Genomic DNA, 19,937 nt, shown 5'->3' with positions numbered 1-19,937 from the left:
ATCTGGTTTGATCAATCATTATTCTTGATAAACTGCATGCTATAAATATTTTATATATATATATATATATAATAGCGTTTGCCTCCGGCGGGCCGCGAAAAAGCTGCCTTTGTTATAACTGCGGCGAAACGGCGGTTGACCTGCTGGCCGTCAGCGATACGAAGGCGGTAGGAAGGCGGATGCCGCTTTTAAAAAAGCGGCTGCCGCTGGCGGTGCGCCGGCAAACGTGTTTGCGATTACGCCATACTGTCGCTTCTACTACCGCTGGAGAACCGCCGGTGGCCCGCCGACTCATTGCTATCTGGGAAGTCGTTGTCGGTGCTCCACTCTTTGTTTCCAATTTCATATGGATCCAAACCGTTAATAGTACCGATTTTGTCCACATACCGGTCCCTGGCTTCCTTATGTAGTGTATCACGGTAAATTCCGCATCCTTTTCGGTATTTTAACATCTTTGTTCTTTCTTTCAACTCTGCTTCTTCTACTCGTTCAACTTGCTGTAACGTTATGTTTACATTCGCGAGGCCATCAACATGGCCGCCACGCCAAGTATGACGTCACGACGCCCAAGCCCTATAGATTAGTGCTGCATCCCAATTCGCCTACTTATACCCTAAAGTATGTACTCTTTTTGTGAAAAAGTATATAGGCCTACTTTTGAGTGTGTAGCAATAGGGCAAGCTTTGGGACATATACCCTTATCTTTAATGGACAGATCTGTCGCTTGCATCCTGTCAGTAAACTGCCCTGTCAATCATCTTGTCACAGTTAAAATCCTCCATTCAATCTCATTTAATTTCCTACCGTTTCGGAGAGAAATGTAGTCGCACGTTCATCTGCCAGTCTGTCTTTCATGCGGAGACTCCTCGTGTGTTTGCAATTTGAATGTAATGATGCATTTAAAAGGGAATGGCTAAACATGTCTTTACAAAAGTTCACAATGCTGCTGCAGATGCAATATAATGTAGACAACATTGAATAAATACATTATCGTCAGGTTAGATACTGATAATTAATAACTCAAACCCCTTTATCTAAACCTCTCTAAATAACCACCGGACTCGCGCGTCCTCCATGTCTGTAGTTTTTTTAACACTTTTCACTCGTGTTTGTAGTTCTAACCGAATCCTTGTCCGATTCAGATTCTGACCGGAAATAGTAGACCATCCGGGTATCTTTGGAACACTCATTTCAACATACTAAGATTTGGGACGTACTAATTCTACTTTCGAATACCATTTAGGACAGATAGTATGTGGATTGGGACGCAGCCCATGTTTAGAAATAAGAGTGTTGAACTTCCTTCTCCTGTATCCTAAAATAATATTTTGCTTATTATATGGTTGATTTAGATCATTGAGGGTCAGCAGCAAAGACATTGGTTAATAAAGTGAGATTAAATACATAAAGTATATTTGCTTAATTGAATAGGCCTATAATTAGCCTATAAAAAAAATGCGTAAAACATTTTACTCATTTTGAGGAATACTGAATGTTTTCGTGCAAGTGAGATGAATAAATGCATCCCACACACGACATCTCACTTTATTTCTCTCAACATGAGGACAGGACAGCTGTCAGTCAATGAATGTGAAAAAGTAACTGTTACTTATTTGAAAAAGTTACTTAGATATGTTGTTGTAAATTAAAAAGGTATGCATTAGTTACTTGAAAAAGTAATCTGATTAGGCTACGTAACTCAAGTTACTTGTAATAAGTTACACACAACACTGGACATCACTGTGTGTGTGAGGAAGGAGGGAGATGGAGTCGCGACATAGCCTACATTGTGCACCAGGACATCTTGGTTGTGTTAGACACATTAGGTTTAGGAGAGAGAGCCACACCCTGTAGTTTTGTTATAAGTCAGTGTAGTTTAGTTTGGGTGTTGACGCTGAAGATTTAACTTTTCTACATTTGTATAGTTAGTTGTACATTGGTACGCTGAATTAATCCAGTTAGCTTTGTTTTATTTATTTATTTGACCTGGCATCTCTCGAGCTCGTCTTCCCACCTTGTTTTTGGTATTGTTATTTTTTTAAATCATTGTCTGTGTAAATATTGTAAATATTATTTTCTCTTCATCTTTTCAATTGTGGCACTGTGCAATAAACACTTTTGAGCAGAGTTTTGATTTGATCCTTTTTATTTTATTGCCCTGGACATCATATTGAGTTACACACACCTCTTTTTAAATGTTATACTCTCTTTACCCCTAAAGCCAAACATTAAAAAAATCTAAGGGACGTCACACTAAGTCAAAAGAATGGTCCAGAGAAGATTTCATTGCCCTTCACAAACAATGAATTGGATACAAAAGATGGTGAAGGCACTAAATGTTCCTAAAGAGGTAAAGACACCATTGGAAGCATATCGCAAGTTCAAAGTTAAAGTGGTCACACTACCTGGACGAGTAAATGGACGCTATCAACGACTGCAACCAGATTTCTGAGAAGGCAGGTTCAGAAAAACACTCGAGTGACTGCAATAGACATGCAGCAAGACTTGACTATGGAAACTTATGGGTAGGAAATTTCAATTTGAAATGTAATATGCAAAATGACAATGCAATATGTAAAATGGCAATGCATTTCTGTATTTAAATTAAAATTTCCCCATACATTTGTGCAACGTTTGGTGCAAAATGAAAATGAAAATTCAATTATATAATTTACATTTGCCATTTCATAGTTTTAATATGTAAATTGAATACATATTTTAACGCTACATATCCTAAAAGCAGAAGAAAAGTTGACTCCAATTTGCTCAAAATCATAAATAAAGTTTTTGGATTCAGCTCTGTGGAGTGATGAAACAAACCCGAGAATATTATTGAACTGGAGGCCATTGCCATGAGCTAATGTAAGATTCCTCAGAAACGTTGCCAGGAGCTGGTGTCTGATTATACATCTCATTGGCAGCAGGTCATAATAGCAAAAGGGTTTTCAACTAATTACTAAAGATGCTTGCCATGAAGGGTCTTAAATGATTTTGAGACTGAAAAATTCATTAAAAGATGCATTTGAATTTTGGGAAACCCATTGAAATGTGTTGTGTTGAGCTATTTCAATTACTTTTGTTTAATTTGTTCATTGCAAACAGCTGAAAGTCCGTAAAAGTTGCCAATAAACTCGATTTGCAATGGGGGTTGAATAATTTCGATTGCAACTATATATAGGCCTATATATAAATATTTTATTAAAAAATTATTCAAATGGAAACAGTGATTTTAAATTATAATAATATATCTTTTTTTCAGTTTTTACTTTACTTTAATAAATCAAGACTTGAAAAAAAAATAAACTAATTTATTCCTGTGATGTAAAGCTGAATAATTATAATATGCTGAGTTGCCGGTCAAGAAACATTTCTGATTTTTTTATGAAAACAGTCGTGCTGCTTCATGTTTTTGTGGAAACCGGAATAGGCTATTCAAAAGTGTGGGGTAGTAAGATAAAAATACAAATAAAATAAAAAACATTTATTTAGCAACGAGGATGCATTAAATTGATCAAAATGGTTAAACTGTTACAAAAGATTTAGCCTATAAATATGCTGTTCTTTTGAACTTTCTATTCATCAAGCTGTTTCAACATAATAATAATAATACATGTCTCAAATCATCATATTAGAATGATTTCTGAAGGATCGTGTGACACTGAAGACATAATGAGACTGAAAATTAGATTACATTTAATTATACATTCAAATATAATCACAACATTACTGTTTTACTGTATTTTTGATCACGCAGCCTTGGTGAGCAGAAGAGACTTCTTTCACACAAAAAATGTATTACTCCAAACTTTTAACCGTTACTGTGAAACATTTTAAAAATTAATAGCAGATTAAGGGCACATTAAAACAGCGGTGTTTAATATTTGGGGGAAACAAGCCGTTATATAGTGCGTGCGCAACCTGTGCGCAACAGCCGTTTGAACTGTTTAATGACTGGAGGAAAAGAAAAAACCTAACAACCTAAAAGCGTGAAGCGTGGGAAAGACATCTGACCGTCATTCCCTGGCCACAATAAGGTTTATTGTGTAAAAAAAATCACGCTTCTCTGGTTCAAACGGATGGAAATGCACGTGCCAGTCGTTGAGTCGTGTCGTGTGGGCTTCACACTTGCGAGACACAATCCTGAGCGCAAGACGTGTTAAACCAGGTTCACTTCAGCCTTTTGTCCAGTCATTAGCATCTCTCAGATGTCTAGGAGCCTTTCCCAGCTTTTAAACACCAGTTTAGTAGAATAAACTAGCATAAGAGCGGTAAAGAAGAGTAGGCTACATTTCTCATAAGAAGTGTTCTTCTCATCAAAGATAATGTTCGTGCATATGTTTTAAAACGCACAACAATATTCCATTTGATACGTGATTTGAGACAAACTGTAGCCCATAACGAAAAAAATGATCAAAAGGCGTGAGGCAGACTGCACCGACTGCACACACACTCTTTACGGCAAGTCAATAGGCTAGCCTACTGTGGCAAATCTTTGTTTATGCGGATGTCTCCGTCGAGGTGCCAAGGCACGTGGCGCCCTTTCACACTGTTTATTCATTACCTGAGCAGACAAACGAGCAGAGGAAGCAGAGGTGTGTGAACAGAAGTCTTGTGGAAGTGTGCCAGATATTCGCCTCACACATTCACACTCGCGCGACACATTTGGTCGCGCGCATTTCAAAGGGCTCTGATGATCAAAGCGGACTTTAAATGTCCGGCGCGTGCAGAAAGCGATCATTAAAGTTCCTCATGACATCAACAATTAATATTTTTTAGAAGAAAAAACAAACGATTCATTTTAAAATTTTAATGACGGAATGTATTTGCTTCAATCTCCAAAATATACACCTATAAATCTGAGCATAAAATGGAATGTCATCATGAATAAATAAATGTGCAAAATAGATAAATACATACATCAGTAATGTATTACAAATGATCATACACCCAGTATACAGATCATGCAAAGAGAAAAAAATCTGTGTAAAAAATATATTGCCATGTTTATCATACACTATTTACACTATTTCCAATGAGATGATAAAATCATTACACAACATTTTATTTTTTGGAAATAAACATGTCTCTCTGCAGCCTATTTGAGAAGAGATGAACCATGTCTGATTATTACACAAGCCCGCTGTTTTTGAGTCCATGTCTCAGCCTTGATCGGTCTCAAGGCCAGGGTCTCCAGACCGCCTGACTGACCGCTGCTTGTTGCTGAGAGTCGGGCCGGCGCGTCGCATGCTGTGTGTTTGAGTCTGTGCTTCTGGAAGGAAGCCTGTTCGAGTCTGGCACAATGTTCCTGCAAGCGGATGGAAGTCCTTGTTTGCAAACCGAGTTCTTCTGCTGTGCATGCGAGTCTGGAACCTGCGTTCTGGAGGATTTCTGGACTCTGACAGGCCGCCTGACGCTGGAGGACATGCAGGGTCGAGTCAGACGGTGACACATCGTCTCTGAGACAGAAGCTTCCAGTCCACGCGCATCGCCTTCATCTGACAGGAAACGGGCCGCTTTCTGAAGACATGAAGAAAAGCCGTCCACGAACTGGTGTTTCTCTCCTCCTTCCTCGTCCTTGTCTTTCTTGGCCTGAGCGACAGAGTTCTGCAGAAACAGGACGGTGTATTCCAGGATCTCTGCTTTCTCTAGTCTTCTTTGAGAAGGACTCTGAAAATGAAAGAGGAGAATTTAGACCCAAGCAAACACAGACTTGATAGAGAACTCTTATCATAAGCACATAAAGGTTCTATATTGACATTGATGGTTCCATAAAGAACCTTTAACATTCATGGAATGTTTCCATTGCACAAATGGTTCTTTATAGTGGAAAATGTTTTATTTTAAGAACTGTTAACTGAAAATGGTTCTTCTATATGGCATTGCTGTTAAAACTCCTCTTTGGAAGCTTTATTATTAAGAGTGTATAAGCGTATTATTATGTTGAGAGGTGAAAAGCATGCCGTTCTTACATTGTGCTCAGGGCCTTGCAAAAGAAGAGTTCTCAGGTTCTCCAGACTCCGATTCATTCTTTCTCTTCTCCGTCTTTCTACCTGAGGCTTCAACAGCTGCGGAAAACATTAAGACTAGTGTCAGTGGACAGGTCGGGATTTACAAGCTTATGCCAGGCTGCAATGTTAGAGTTTGAGATGAGATTCATGCACAGAAGAAAAAAAATATTTACCTTTCTGTCCATTTTTATGGTCTCAGTTTCTCCAAGGATTTTCATTGCACGAGTGCTCCAAACAATGGTTTATATCAGCGATGATCCAGTAAAGATCCGAGTTCTCTTCAGTGAGGTATGCTGGGTAAAGATCTCTCCTCGAGCGCGCAGACAGTGAGATGCAGGTCTGAAACTGAGCTCAGGTATTTATAGGCTTCCAGGCGCGTGGCCACAAACCACGCCCACTGTCTGTCACAGGCTGAACCTGAACGCGCAATGCTCTCGTGCAGTTGGTTCCTAGCTAAAAACAAAACTCTCAAAAAGATATAGGCTATATTAATAAAAGTGTTTGTAGTGTTGTCGTAGATTTAGGCTGTAGCCGTTTAATTATAATCACGGACATGGCTGAAGTCGAAAGCATTAGATCGAGTATAAGCGCGTTCTGGGTGATACAGGGTGTTGTCTTACATATTTATTACAAATAGCTACTTTTCCTTTTACTAGTTAGTTAGCTAACATATAATCTCCACTGAATTGGTTGAAGACATTCAGGCCGATCTTAGATGAAAAGCGCTGATGGCATGGCACACGCTCACTGACACCTAGACTTCCGTGGGCACGTGCGCGCATGAGAAAACACACCCTCAGTAAATATGCATATCAATAGCCCTGCACGCGCCGCTTGGTGACACAGGCGTCATTATCATAATAAAAAGAAAAGAGCTCTCGTTTGGAAACATGCCGCAATGCTTCGGCTTGGTTTCGAATTTTGCATATTTTGAACGTTTTCGCATAATTACCACATAATTAATGCAGCAAAAACAAATATTTAAGCCTGCATGCGTTGCAGTGATGTTATGAACAAGCGACCCCAAAGTTGCATAAAACAGCAGAAACAACTACATTATGAACAATTCTTAAATATGAAATGCAATATCAGAATATTCATAATTATTTGAATAGCATAAGGCTGCCGAGGCTGAGTCCAGTCCAGTTATGTTAGTTCCTTATTGACGCACGGCAGGATTGGGTTTATTTGTAATGTAAGGCTTCAAACGCGCCTTGTTAAAACTGAATTTAAAGTTTAAATAAAATAAAATAATCAATTTTATAAAAAAATTAATAAATGACATTTGGCAAGAATAGCTCTAGGCAATAAAGAAACAGGGGGACTATGCGTAATAATAAATGAGCGCGTGCCAATCCACGCTTTGTGGATCTGTTTTGCTCAAAAAGGTACAAAGTCGCAGTAGCCTAAACATCTGGGTACAATAAAATGTGTAGAAAATCTTCAGGGGGGAGCAAGGTGATGTGTGTTCACGCCTCTTTATAATTCGGTAGGGCGCGTGCCGCGTGCCAACTTCACACCTGTGAACAATGCGCGCGCGTGGACTGCAGTCATCCACGTGTGCATATGAAAGCGCGCGTGAGCATTATTCATTGCACTGAAATCACTATGTTAATAGACCCTTGTTCATTAATGTTCTGAAGATAGCATACATCCCTTCTTAGCGCAAAAAGTCATCGAAGCTTTAAAGACTGAGCTGTTAATAGGCTACTAAGACAGCACGCGTCTATAGGCTAGTTCCCGTGTAAATACGAGTGTTTGTTCACTGGATACGCTTCGGTAAAATATGCCTAAAGGTAAAGGAAAGATGGAGATGTGATCATATCTTCATTATTTTGAGTGCTTTATCTCCACGCCTTCTATCGAGGTAGCAGAAAGTTCCTGACCCGATGCACCGCAGTTCATATTGTGAATGTCAAAACACGCATGGAAGTGATAAAAATGGAGACTATATGTGAAAGCAGGCTGTGTTATAATGTTTATTGAAGAGTAGCGTGGGAACATCTCTGTTCACCGATAGCTAAAATCCCGACAGGTAATAAAACAGGACCGAGGTGTGAGTCCATGTTCCTGGGTGAGGTGTAAGTAGTGCGTGTTACTGCGAGAGCGTGGCTAAAACGCGTTCCCATCACAACACTCTTCAAACGACTGCCTGTTGGCGAATTTTAAATATTTACACAATTTCGTTTATTATTATTATCAATTTAGGTGATACAGCACTGCCGTGCATATTGTGAGTTTCTGTTTTTGGTATGTCTACAGCCAGTTTAGGGAAAAACATGATCTCGCTGTTCAAGTTCTTGGGGTTCAAGAATGGCCACTATTGACGCAAGCAAACCGACCCGAAATTACTCAAACGAAATCTGTATTTGTAGTGAAACATAATTTTTTCTTTTTTTTAAAAAAGAGGCTTTTCTGCCTTTATTACAGCGTGAAAATTAATAATTTCGCACTGTTGTTTACCGTTCTATTATTTTTGCTCAATATCTATTAAAATAATATGCGTATAGACCAATAGTAGCTATGCTAATATCCCCAGAGAGGCCGTCTGGTCTCACCTGCGCCTTTCTCATTCTCATGCGCGCAAACACTCCAACCCTCACGCGCTTTAATGGCCCTGCGCGTGCCAGTTGCTTTAATCTCGGCCTTTTGAGTGCAAATGTATAATGGCATGGGTGTCGCTAAGTAAAATGAGAATAAAGGCAGGCAGGAACATTTTTTAAAGTCTCGACAGTAAGCCTCGACAGTCTTTAAAAAAATAATATCATCCCAATAACTTCTGTAAGCTATAGGCCTACACAAGATCACATTAACTTCATGGCCTGATGGAAGGCAATCTTTAAACGGATAATCACAAACATTGCCAAGGTGAAGAAAGTGAAGAGTGTGTGTGAACGCAGACTGCTCTGTGTTCTCGTGTTTATTGGAGAGAAGCGTGGGAACCATCTCTGCGCTCGCCTAATAATGTACAAATTCTGACAGGTAATAAAAAAGAGCTGAGGTGTGTAAGCAGTGCGTGTTACTCGGAGAGAGTGCTTAATAGCTGGTTCCCATCATAACACTCTTCCTATCCTCTGTAGGGAATTGGCGAGATTGAAATGTTTACACAAGCGCGCAAAATTAAACTTTTAAAAAATATTGTTGTGTGATATCCCATGAGTCAGAAAAGCTTGATGTTGTCTTTTACAACAACATTTATACCGTTAACCTATGTTGTGGTTAAAAAAAAAAAAAAAAAGTTCAATGTTCAAATTTATAATTTTATTAGCTGTGCACTTTACAGTCAAGGCAAGCATGGCAAATTTGCGCTGCTCAAAACTTCTATGGAAGCTCATTTCCGACATAAAAAAAACAAACATGCTCCGGTAAGTCATAATTATGTCAAGTCATAATTATGAGAAGAAAATGAGAAATTATGACAATGTTATGAGATTTAAAAAGCCATAGGGGCTACTTGTGAGATTAAAATTCGATAATAAAACCATAAAAAGACATAATTTTGACATTTCGTCACATAATTATGACTTTCCTTATTAAATGGGCTTCCTAAACACACCGGTGGAGCAATTTATAAATTTATAAATCTATAAAGATGTATAATTCTATACCAGCAGGGGGCGAAGGCAACGGGTCGTTTGTCCAAAACAGGTTCATCGACACACGTTTGGTGTTAACAAAATGTGTCAATGAACCCATAAGAATAGAAGCACGCAGAGAAGGACATGTGCCCTGTTTTAATACAGTTTCCCACGGGAACTCCTGCATGGCACTCAGGAAAACCGGCCCTGAAATTATAACATCTGTGAAACTCAAAGAATTAGAACAATGTGCAAAAGTTCATTTATTTCAGTAATTCAACTTAAAAGGTGAAACTAATATATTATATAGACTCATTAGATATTTCAAGCCTTTATTTGTTATAATTTTGATGATTATGGCTTATAGCTTATGAAAACCCCAAATTCAAAATTAGAATATTGTGAAAAGGTTTTCATAAGCTGTAAGTCATAATCATCAAAATGATAACAAATAAAGGCTTGAAATATCTAATGAGTCTATATAATATATTAGTTTCACCTTTTCAGTTGAATTACTGAAATAAATTAACTTTTGCACGATATAATTGATCTAAAATAGGCTATTCATCATTATAGTCTAAATCATTTTTGATATTTTTAAAACACATAGCCTACACAAATGTAACCACACATTATAAAGAAGGCTGATCAGTGTTTTTTGTGCCTTTCCATCAAGACTAGTAAGATAAAATGTATGAACCACACATGGGGTTTTCAAGCTTTGATCTGTTAATATCCAATTTACTGACCAATTTCATTGTATGATTTTGATGGCTGCAACACACTCCAAAAGAGTGCCAAGTAAACGTGAAAAGATGATAGAATATCCAAGTTAACATGTTGTTTGACAGTTCAATGAGCAGGTGAACAGGTAAACACAGTCACGGCTTTTTGTGTGTATGTGTGTTGGTGTTAGGGTTCTTTATTGCTTTTTGTTGTTGTTAAATCTGTAATTGTCAAAAAAATGACAGTTTTCGGGGGCTCAACCACTCAACCACACACTCTCAGCATGTATATTCTTAATATATGCTAAATCTAAACCTTTAAACTGGTAACTGGTCCCTTATTATACCCATTTTCTTTTCATTTTTTAACAAAAGGTATTAGTGAGACCAGTTAAGGAAATTTCTCTCTTCTTCTCCCCTAAGCAAGAAGAGACATTCAATTTGATCCATAGTTTTCAAATATTACATTCACATGCCCAGTCACAAAAATATATTGATATCACATTCTCCTTTTAACATTGTGAAGGGCTCATATACTGTCCATTTATAATGGCATCTTGTCTGAACATACATTCTTTTACACCAGAACTGCCAATCAATTACATCAAAACACACATAATAATAGACTATATGAAGATATTATATTATATTATATTATTATATAACCCCATCGCTTGAAAAAAAAGTCGGGACATTTAGTAAAATGCAATAAAATCACGCTTCTGTCATTTGTTAATTCTCTTGAACCTTTATTTAACTGACAAACACATAAAGACAATATTTCCAATATTTTCACTGACCAATTTCATTGTATTTTGTAAATATAAACACATTTTGATTTTGATGGCTGACACACTCCAAAAGAGTTGGGACAGAGGCCAAATAAACGTGAAAAGATGATAGAATATCCAAATTAACATGTTTTTAAACAGTTCGATGAGCAGGTGAATGGTAATGGGTTTATTATATTACAGTATATTGCAGTCTTTGCGAGCAAAGGTCATCATGGCTCACTACTCTCTGCCAAATATCATGAGAGAATTGTCAAATAATTCAAAAATCACATTTCTCACGGCAAGATTGCAAAGGTCTTTCACCATCTATCATACATACTAAAGATTCAGGGCATCCAGAGAAATCTCAGGCAAAGCAGGATTGAATGTGTGTGACCTTTGACCCCTCAGACGGCACTGCATGAGAGACCATCATGCTACTGTGTGATATACAGACACACGTGCTCAGGAGAACTCCGGAGAACTCAGAACACAGTCTGAAGCTCTGTTCCTCGAGGAGAAGCTGTACATCAGCTCAACGCAGAGATGCTGGAGAGGTCATGAGCCCGTTTTTGGGGAACTGGACATCGAGGTCTCGGTCCCGAAGACGAAAGGGATCATCCAGACTTCATCAGCGACAGGGAAGCAAACATCTGTCATGATGGAGGAGCGTCAGTGGAAACGGTTCGAGTGACTCAGTGTGTGAAGGTGACATTAATGTGGAGGAGTGTATTACACTCGTACAGAGACATATACTGACATCAAGATGACATCTTTCCTGGGAAGCAAGACAGTGCCAGTGCTCATTCTGCACTGGTTTCGTGCACCGTACAGTGGATGTGCCTGACTACAGTCCAGATCTGTCTCTTCCTGAACATGAAAAGGAGAATTAGTGGGCAGCAAATTACAACAAATTATCCTCAATTCCCAAATAATTAAACCGTGTAATTAAATAAAAGGTGATATGACACAGTGTGAAACAAGCCTCTGTCCCAACTCTTTTGGAGTGTGTTGTAACCATCAAAATCAAAATGTGCTTATATTTACAAAATGCAATGGACTTTATGCACAGCTGCACTACTTCCTGAACTTTAGCCAGCTCCTTTGTTTCCTGTCTGCCATTATTGGACAAACTGATTAATCCAGGTGTGTCTGACCAACAACAATAATCAGGCACACCTGGATTAATCAGTTTGTCCAATAATGGCAGACAGGAAACAAAGGAGCTGGCTAAAGTTCAGGAAGTAGTGCAGCTGTGCATAAAGTCCGAGTTGGTCAGTACAAAACATTGGACATCTTTTCTTTGCACTTTTGTCAGTTAAATAAAGTTTAAAGAGAATTAACAAATGACAGATTCTTGATTTAATTGCATTTTACAATATGTTTGAACTTTTCTGGAAATGGGGCCGTATTTAATCAGATCAATATTCAGCAGCTTATTATACGGTTAATAATAAAGCACGATTAAAACTTTCAAGTCATGGTTCTTCTGCTGTGCTTACAATTCAAAGAACCCTAATCTGGAATAGATACTGTATTAAAAAAAATGTGGACTAATATAATTTTAGTGTGTCATAGCCATACTTTTGGGTATTTACTTTCTTCTATCACATAGTCAAAGATTTTTATTAACCATTTAATTAAAACATTTTATTGACTGTTTGAAATAAGTTTTAAGCAGGATCTCGTCTAGTGGAAACGGTACTGCATTCAACATGATCCCGTTGTGGTGCAGGATCAATTCCCAGGCATTAAATTATTAAAATTAAAATAGGTTTATATGTCCCCTCATTTCCCCCGGTTTCACAGACAAGATTTAAGCAGTCTCAGACTAAAATGCATGTTTGAGCTTTTTTAACTGAAAGCATCTGAAGTGAAACATCATATTTTTTTCTTTTTTAAATAGCTTTTCTGCCTTTATTACAGCGTGAAAGTCAACAATTTTGCACTGTTGTTTACCGTTCTATTATTTTTTGCTTAATATCTATTAAAATAATATAGGTAGGCATGCGTATAGACCAATATGCTAATATCCCCAGAGAGGCCGTCTGGTCTCACCTGCGCCTTTCTCATTCTCATTCTCATGCGCGCAAACACATCAACCCTCAGAAAGCAATATCATTTTCTTTTACCTTTTACTTATTTGTAAGTGTAATAAGATATAGCATCAAACCAATCAAGCCATCTTGCAAGTACACTTGGAAGTTTACTGAAGCCCCCTAGTGGGCCATGTTAACATAGTGCTCCGACCTCAAACCACGAATGCATGAAATATCTCTTCTACTAAAAGTCCCTCTGATGCGGTGTGTGCATCTGCTCAGTGTCCAGCTGTAGCCTAATGAGCACAACGAACGGTCAAGTTGTAACTAACAGCATCCACATCTCGTGTAATCATTAGGGGGAGAGTGGGGTAAGATGAGTCAGTTGGTAAGTTGACCCACCCCCTGTATCAACTGTACACTTTTGTTGTCATGTATTTTGGAACCAGCCATCATTTCTGCCAAAAGGAGACACACATGGGAGGAGGAAGTTTAAAACGTAAAAAAATAAAAATAAAATGTGAGGCTGTTACATCGAAGCAAATGTGTCCAGGTCTAAAATATTTGTTTTTTGCTGTGGGGTAAACCAAATGCTGTGGGGTAAATTGAGCGAGCGTTTTAACCCCCACCATTAGGCACTGAAGTTAAATTAAATCTCTGAAGTATAAGTATAATGTCAATGCAATGCAACTGGTTTACTTCAACATATGTTGTTGTTGTTTTAGTTTATTCCATAGGGACACCAAATCCTTCTCTGAAGAGAACCAGAAGATGCTTTTCACAAAATCATATATAACTTTCCACCGGTGGTCCCTAATGACCAAACATGTTTGACATTGCCAAAAAGCCATGCCAAGAATCTTTTGACTAAAATGTGCATTAGTTTTAGTGACATTTTATACATTCATTTTACTATAACTACCGGTACATTTTTATTTAATTTTAACAAAATCTCTGTTAGTCCGTCTTTGTAAAGGTTGCAACTTTTCAATATTGTTTCACAAATGCATAAATTAAAGATATTTAAATTTAAACTTAATTTAGTTGGTTTTATATTTGTTATTGCTTTAAGAAAATAATTGCATATTTGTAAAAGGAAATTATATTTTTAAAGGAATAAATTATCTTAAAATTTTCACATGAGTTTGAATCAGATTTATTTACTAGGTACAACCCACTGACTCAACTTACCCCTAACCTGGGGCAAATTGACCCACAGGAACACTTTTTTGAATAATTTGTCATGCATTCTGAACATTTAAAATGTTATAACATCGTGAATTTAGGCTACTTTACATACTTTAATTGTACTTCTGCCACAATAGCCTATCTTGAGGACGAATGGCTCATCTTACCCCACTCCCCCCTACTATCTTTTATCACTGATTAATCCCTGAGATTGAGCATCAATAAACAATTGTCATAATCATTTAGCCTATTTAATAAAGTTCAGACATTTTTAATTTTCATGATTAGGCCATTTTGGTGAACCCAATTTCTCAATTCTCAAAATTTCTACCAAGTTCAACACATGTTAATCTGGTGGTTAAAATGTATCCCACATTCTCTATTTGTTTTGTTTTTTTCCAGACCTTTCGGTGGCGTTGCTGTGTGTTCGGAGGGCGCGTGCTCACACATGCCGGAGAGCGTGTCTGGATCACACCTCGGCAACAGGCGCTCAAGTGCCGAGCGCTTCCACGTGCCCATCTGTCCTCCAGCAGGTGCGAACTCCTGCATTTGACTAATTGCTCGACGGTCGGTCATCAGACAACAGGGATGCATATCAGTAACAAACAGTTGAATCCCAATGGTTATGCACTGAACAAGATGATTCTACTAAATTACTCAAACACTTTGCATCTTTCATACAAAGCAACTTCAACGTCCGATTTCCGTAAAAAGAACAATCGAGGCGACCTGAGAAAGTTTCAGGATTTCCTCATCTTGAACCTTTGGCATTCATACCTTTTGGAAATCTAGTAGCTTACATATTTTCTGTGGTCAATGTTGAGTTTTGTCACTTTTAAAATATCGACTGGTGTTAGTTTATGATTAGAATGCAACGAAAAGCGCGCGACCGTTTGGCCATAGACCTCACGCCATATTCACTGTTAAAGAGACGTGTTAAAAGAATCATAATGCTAATGGAATTATGAGCGAGGTGTGTATGATGCCACCACTTTACTTGACCAAACAGACACAGTAAACTTTCCCACGGGATTTTCCATAAGGTTAGACAGACATGAGGCATGGGGTCAAAAAGTGAAGCAACACATGGCCAGAAATAATTTTAGTGACCTATATTGTCAATTTAAGAGCAATATCCCTTTGACGTTAGCATATAGGCTACACTCTTAGAAGAAAAGGTTCTATATAGAACCTTAAAAGGTTCTATAGGCGCTTCGTATTTGGAACCCCTAAAAGGTTCTAAAAAGGGTTCATTGGGGTTCTATATAGAACCATAGGGTTCTTTACTCAACTCCAAAGAATCTTTTATGCTAAAAAGGTTCTATAATGACAAGAAAAAACCCTTTCTGTACATAACATTTTAGGGGTTCCAAATACGAAGCGCCTATAGAACCTTTTCTTCTAAGAGTGTACTTTTCATTAGTGCGCATGTGAATGAAAACCAAGTGGCGTTTTGCAACATCTAATCTCCTATTTGCCATTATTATGAATTATTGCTTCTTTGTTTTAAATGACACGCACTCTGCATGATAGGCCTATTGACGTGAGCTAAAGATGACATTTAAAAGTTGTGCTTGAACATATTTCTACTTTCATATTTTATGCATATCAAATCGCACATTAAAGTTCAGCTCAACTGTTTCCTATATTTGGTGTTTCGCTTCTGATGAGCGCCGAGAGTTGACCCGCTTCAGGTGCGAAGGCCATTAATGCACGAAGATGTTGAGCATAATGAAAGTCTAAACGCCTCTGAAAGGTCGAGTATTCTAGTCTGGCGCTGTTAGTGTGAGTGTGTTCGTTTTTACACATGTGTAGTGCCATAATATTCTGTTCCCACGAGAAAAACTGAAGTCTCCCAGTCCCAACGCACTTAGCTTACACTGCTTTGGTTTTACGAAAATCTGCTTGAAAACAAAACATTTTAGTGAGAAATTAATCAAAGACTAACATTAGCTATCAATACTGAACAAAATATGTATAGGCCTACGCTATTATATAATTTGAAGCTAAAACATAGGCTAGTAGTCCGCTATTCGTTAATTATTAATAGCACGTTATTTTCATAATAAAAGACCATTTTGTTTTTGAACATTAGGCTAAACATTCAATTGTTAGGAGGGGAAAAAAAGAGTAAGTTTGGTGTTGGTTGGTCAGAGGTCGTGAACTTTACCGGGAGGAGCGTGTTGGTAAATTGAGTGTCAAGAAGATTGTGTTCAAAACGCACTGCAATTTGGCTCTGTATTGACTTATTGGCGCAATAAAATGAACAAACTATAGTCCATAAAAGCATAAGCGTTCTATTACAATTGGTTATTCTAAGCACACTTATAATTGCATTTAAGATATGTGCGGTTTTCATTATCATGCGTTTATATTCACGTTATATTATTATATTCAGATAGGTATAGGCTATTCGTAAAACTAGCTTGGCAAGTGATGGGAAACTTCATTTTTTCTCGCTTAATATCTACTGTTACAATTGTTCTTTGATTTAACCTAATCGATTTATAGTTTCTTATCTTGGAATATATTAAAAGGGTAATTGATATAACAGCCATAAGGGGGGCACGACCATACGGTCACGCGTCATTGACACCTCGTCACCACCAATGACGGCAAGCCAGCGTCCCCAATAAAGGCCGAGGTTCGCGAGGACTTTTTTCACAGTAGAAGAATTTTCTCAAGCAACACAGAAAAACGGGAATATACGATATTTCATAATCTTCAACAGAGCATGGTTACTCCAAAAATGGCAAGTCGACGACCAACCAAAAGAGTGAGTATTTATTTCTTATGTCATAATAGTGAGGAGTTTTAAGAATTTCTGATTTTAAAAAAAAATGTTTTTACGTATGGCTAAATTAAATATGTTGTGCTCCGTCTAGATCTTGAAACCGGTAATCGAGAAGAAACGGAGAGACCGGATTAACCAGCGTTTAGATGAACTGCGAACGCTTCTCCTGGATAACACGCTAGACACGGTAAGAAAGCAAATCCAGTTTTTATTATTAACATGAGCACTAGAATCATGTTTCAACAACATAAAGCGTTTACATTCACTTTTACAGCGACTGCAAAACCCCAAACTGGAGAAGGCTGAAATCCTGGAATTAACCGTTGAATACATTAGGACAAAAGCTGCGAGAATTAGTCAAGGTAAGATTTCTGTCTGTACTTTTATTAATCGAAAACGTATACCCATATTTTATATCTTAAAATGATGGTATTGACCTTATTTTTGTGTAGGCTACAGCTCTAGATTAAAGGGATAGTTCCACCAAAAATCCTGTCATTTATAAGTCTAAAGTTGTCCCAAACCTGTATGGGTTTCTTTCTCGTGTTGAACACAAAAGAAGATATTTTGAAGAATGTTGTTAACCAAACATGTTGACTCCCATAGGAAAATACTATAGAAGTCAATGGCTAGTCAACTGCTATACCAACATTATTCAGAATATCTTCTGTGTTCACATAACTTTAGAGTAACGATGGCAGAATTTTCCTTTTTGGGTGAACTATTCCTTTAAGTGCTGATTTGATATTTGAGTGTGATTCTAATTGATGTTATGTCTCTGTCTCCTCCCCCTCCCTATTTATCTTCTCTTTCTCAATCATCTAACCCCAAAATAACTTACCTCACACTTCTGGCAATCAATAAACCAAAACCATTTACTCCTCCTAAATGTTCCTTTAACTTTGCTTTAAATTCTCGATTTCTCAAACGTTCCTTTGCACGAACCTTCAATAACAAACATAAATCAAAATCTAATGTTATTCTATCTCACCTAAACCCTTTATTTTGAACCCCTTCCTCTTGCTTTTGCACTTTCCCCTCTTTTGTACACCTTTAACTCCACGTCCCACCTCAGGCGACTCTAGCAAAGACCCAGACCCACACGATGCCAGCGCTCCGACTCTGAGACCCCGTGTGCGTTTCGCTTCGGTCCCCGAGCCCATCAATGCCCAGACACCGATGCCTTCCAATCCAATCTACAAAGCTGGCTTTAAGGAGTGCGTCTCCCGCCTGGCCAGCTTCATCGACTGCGTGGATCCCTCTCAGCGGGACGGCTTCGTTCAAGGCCTGTGTCACCACCTCGACTCCTACAGCAACGCTCTCCCCCAAAGCAGAGTTTCCGGCAGCCAAGCTTCCCATCACCATCATCCGTGGATCCCCAGTGCAGAGTTGACGTGCAGATCGGACGTCCCACTGAGAGCCAACACTGAGCCCTTTTCCTACACCAATAGTTTGTATCCCACATCTTTTATGCTCCACCACCCTCATCCCACAGGACAGCCCATAACACATCCCTACCTTTCCCCTCCATACTCCATCTCTCCTCCGCCTTCTCCTTGTTACTCGAGCAGCTCTCCTCCTTTCTCCAGCTCTCCCACATACGTCTCAATACCTTGCCACTTCCCTTTCCCTCCCACCATCTCCCCCCTCTCCAGCGACTCTTCATCATCATCATCCTCATCCTCTCTCAGTCTCCCAACCCCTGTAGTCCCAGGTCCTCATCTTCAGGTCTCTGTGGGATCCCCAACTCCAGTGCGCCCCACTGGCTCCGGTCCCTCCAGCCAACCCCGGACTCTGAGGCGAGCTCTGTTCCACACACACACACACTCCCTGTGGAGACCCTGGTGAGCAGAACTCAAAACACTTAGAGACTTGCTCCGCAGTTCAACACGAGCTTCACATGGGAAAGACTTCTTGTCCTCCTCATCATCAGGAACACACATGTAAAGGTGAAGGTGAGAAACATGAGGAGCTTCCCCAACCCCACTGTCACATTCCTCTGTTCTGCATATTTTCCTATCGAAATTCTTTATTGTGTACAAATTGTGTAAATATATTTATTGTGTCCCTATTGTACATTGTATAAATTAATCGTGCTTTTTTCACTTATTAAATCTATATAATATTGTTAATTTGTATGACTCCTCTTTATACACACACTCTCTATTTACAAAAACGTCATTTTTTTTTCTTGGGTCATAATGTCAGAAATAAATGTATGAACAAAGACAAATTGCCATCACTGTTCCCATTTATGAGGTGACCAGACTTCTGGAGGTCATTTTCAGTGATCAAAATGTGAAGTGACATCTCATATTAATTTAAATATTAAAAACAGGGATTTTTAATTTGTATGTTATGGGTTCGGCTACTGTTATAATATTTATGACTATGTTTGCTGGTCAGTTAGACTGACCCTGGTTTCACCAAAAATCACTATGAAAACAGTATTCTGTTATTACTTGGCAAAAACACATTGCAAAAATAAATATGAGAACATGATACTGTATTTCACATATATTTTTAAAACATTTTTTAATTGTATTTAATATTTTCACAAACTGAATATACTCTATGGCCTGTAGTAATTACACTTTTTTTTTTTCCTCCAATGTTATTTTATATTTGTGTTTATGGTAAATGGACCTCCACCATCCCTAATAGGCTTCTTTTGCATTTTTGGCCTATTTTGAGCACTAAACGTGCTTTCTGCAAATGTAATTGTTGCAAGTCTAATTGGTTTATTTATTTGTGTGTGTGTGTGTGTGTGTGCGCGCGTGTGTGCAAAACAACCCCACACCCTTGTCCAGGCCCTGTTATATAGTGCATACA

The 19,937-nt window shown here is 38.3% G+C and overlaps 2 protein-coding genes across 2 annotated transcripts; one reads left to right on the top strand and one right to left on the bottom strand.

Moving 5' to 3' along the window:
* Positions 1 to 4,712: 4,712 nt before the first annotated feature.
* Positions 4,713 to 6,343, bottom strand: her7 (hairy and enhancer of split related-7). Its single transcript, XM_079607708.1, has 3 exons — positions 6,182 to 6,343; positions 5,970 to 6,065; positions 4,713 to 5,667 (listed from the first exon to the last, which is right to left on the bottom strand). Exons 1-3 carry the CDS (start codon positions 6,224 to 6,226, stop codon positions 5,176 to 5,178), a joined length of 633 nt encoding a protein of 210 aa, XP_079463834.1. The 5' UTR covers positions 6,227 to 6,343; the 3' UTR covers positions 4,713 to 5,175.
* A 10,543-nt stretch (positions 6,344 to 16,886) lies between these two features.
* On the top strand, positions 16,887 to 19,606 carry her1 (hairy-related 1). The gene is made up of 4 exons (XM_079606341.1): positions 16,887 to 17,087; positions 17,197 to 17,292; positions 17,380 to 17,467; positions 18,181 to 19,606. The coding sequence occupies exons 1-4, from the start codon at positions 17,046 to 17,048 to the stop codon at positions 18,951 to 18,953; spliced, it is 999 nt and encodes a 332-aa protein (XP_079462467.1). The 5' UTR covers positions 16,887 to 17,045; the 3' UTR covers positions 18,954 to 19,606.
* Positions 19,607 to 19,937: the final 331 nt, after the last annotated feature.

This window comes from Phoxinus phoxinus (genome assembly GCF_949152265.1).
Source record: "Phoxinus phoxinus genome assembly, chromosome: 3".
Classification (NCBI taxonomy): Eukaryota; Metazoa; Chordata; class Actinopteri; order Cypriniformes; family Leuciscidae; genus Phoxinus; species Phoxinus phoxinus.
Note: the sequence above shows the minus strand (reverse complement) of the source record. Positions and strands in the feature narration are given on the sequence as shown.

Coding starts and splice junctions, on each gene's coding strand:
- her7 (XM_079607708.1), bottom strand. CDS start 6,226: ATGAAAATCCTTGGAGAAACTGAGACCATAAAAATGGACAGAAAG. Junction 6,066..6,181: donor CCATAAAAATGGACAGAAAG/GTAAATATTTTT, acceptor TGTTTTCCGCAG/CTGTTGAAGCCTCAGGTAGA. Junction 5,668..5,969: donor TGCAAGGCCCTGAGCACAAT/GTAAGAACGGCA, acceptor TTTCATTTTCAG/AGTCCTTCTCAAAGAAGACT.
- her1 (XM_079606341.1), top strand. CDS start 17,046: ATGGTTACTCCAAAAATGGCAAGTCGACGACCAACCAAAAGA. Junction 17,088..17,196: donor GTCGACGACCAACCAAAAGA/GTGAGTATTTAT, acceptor TGCTCCGTCTAG/ATCTTGAAACCGGTAATCGA. Junction 17,293..17,379: donor TGGATAACACGCTAGACACG/GTAAGAAAGCAA, acceptor TCACTTTTACAG/CGACTGCAAAACCCCAAACT.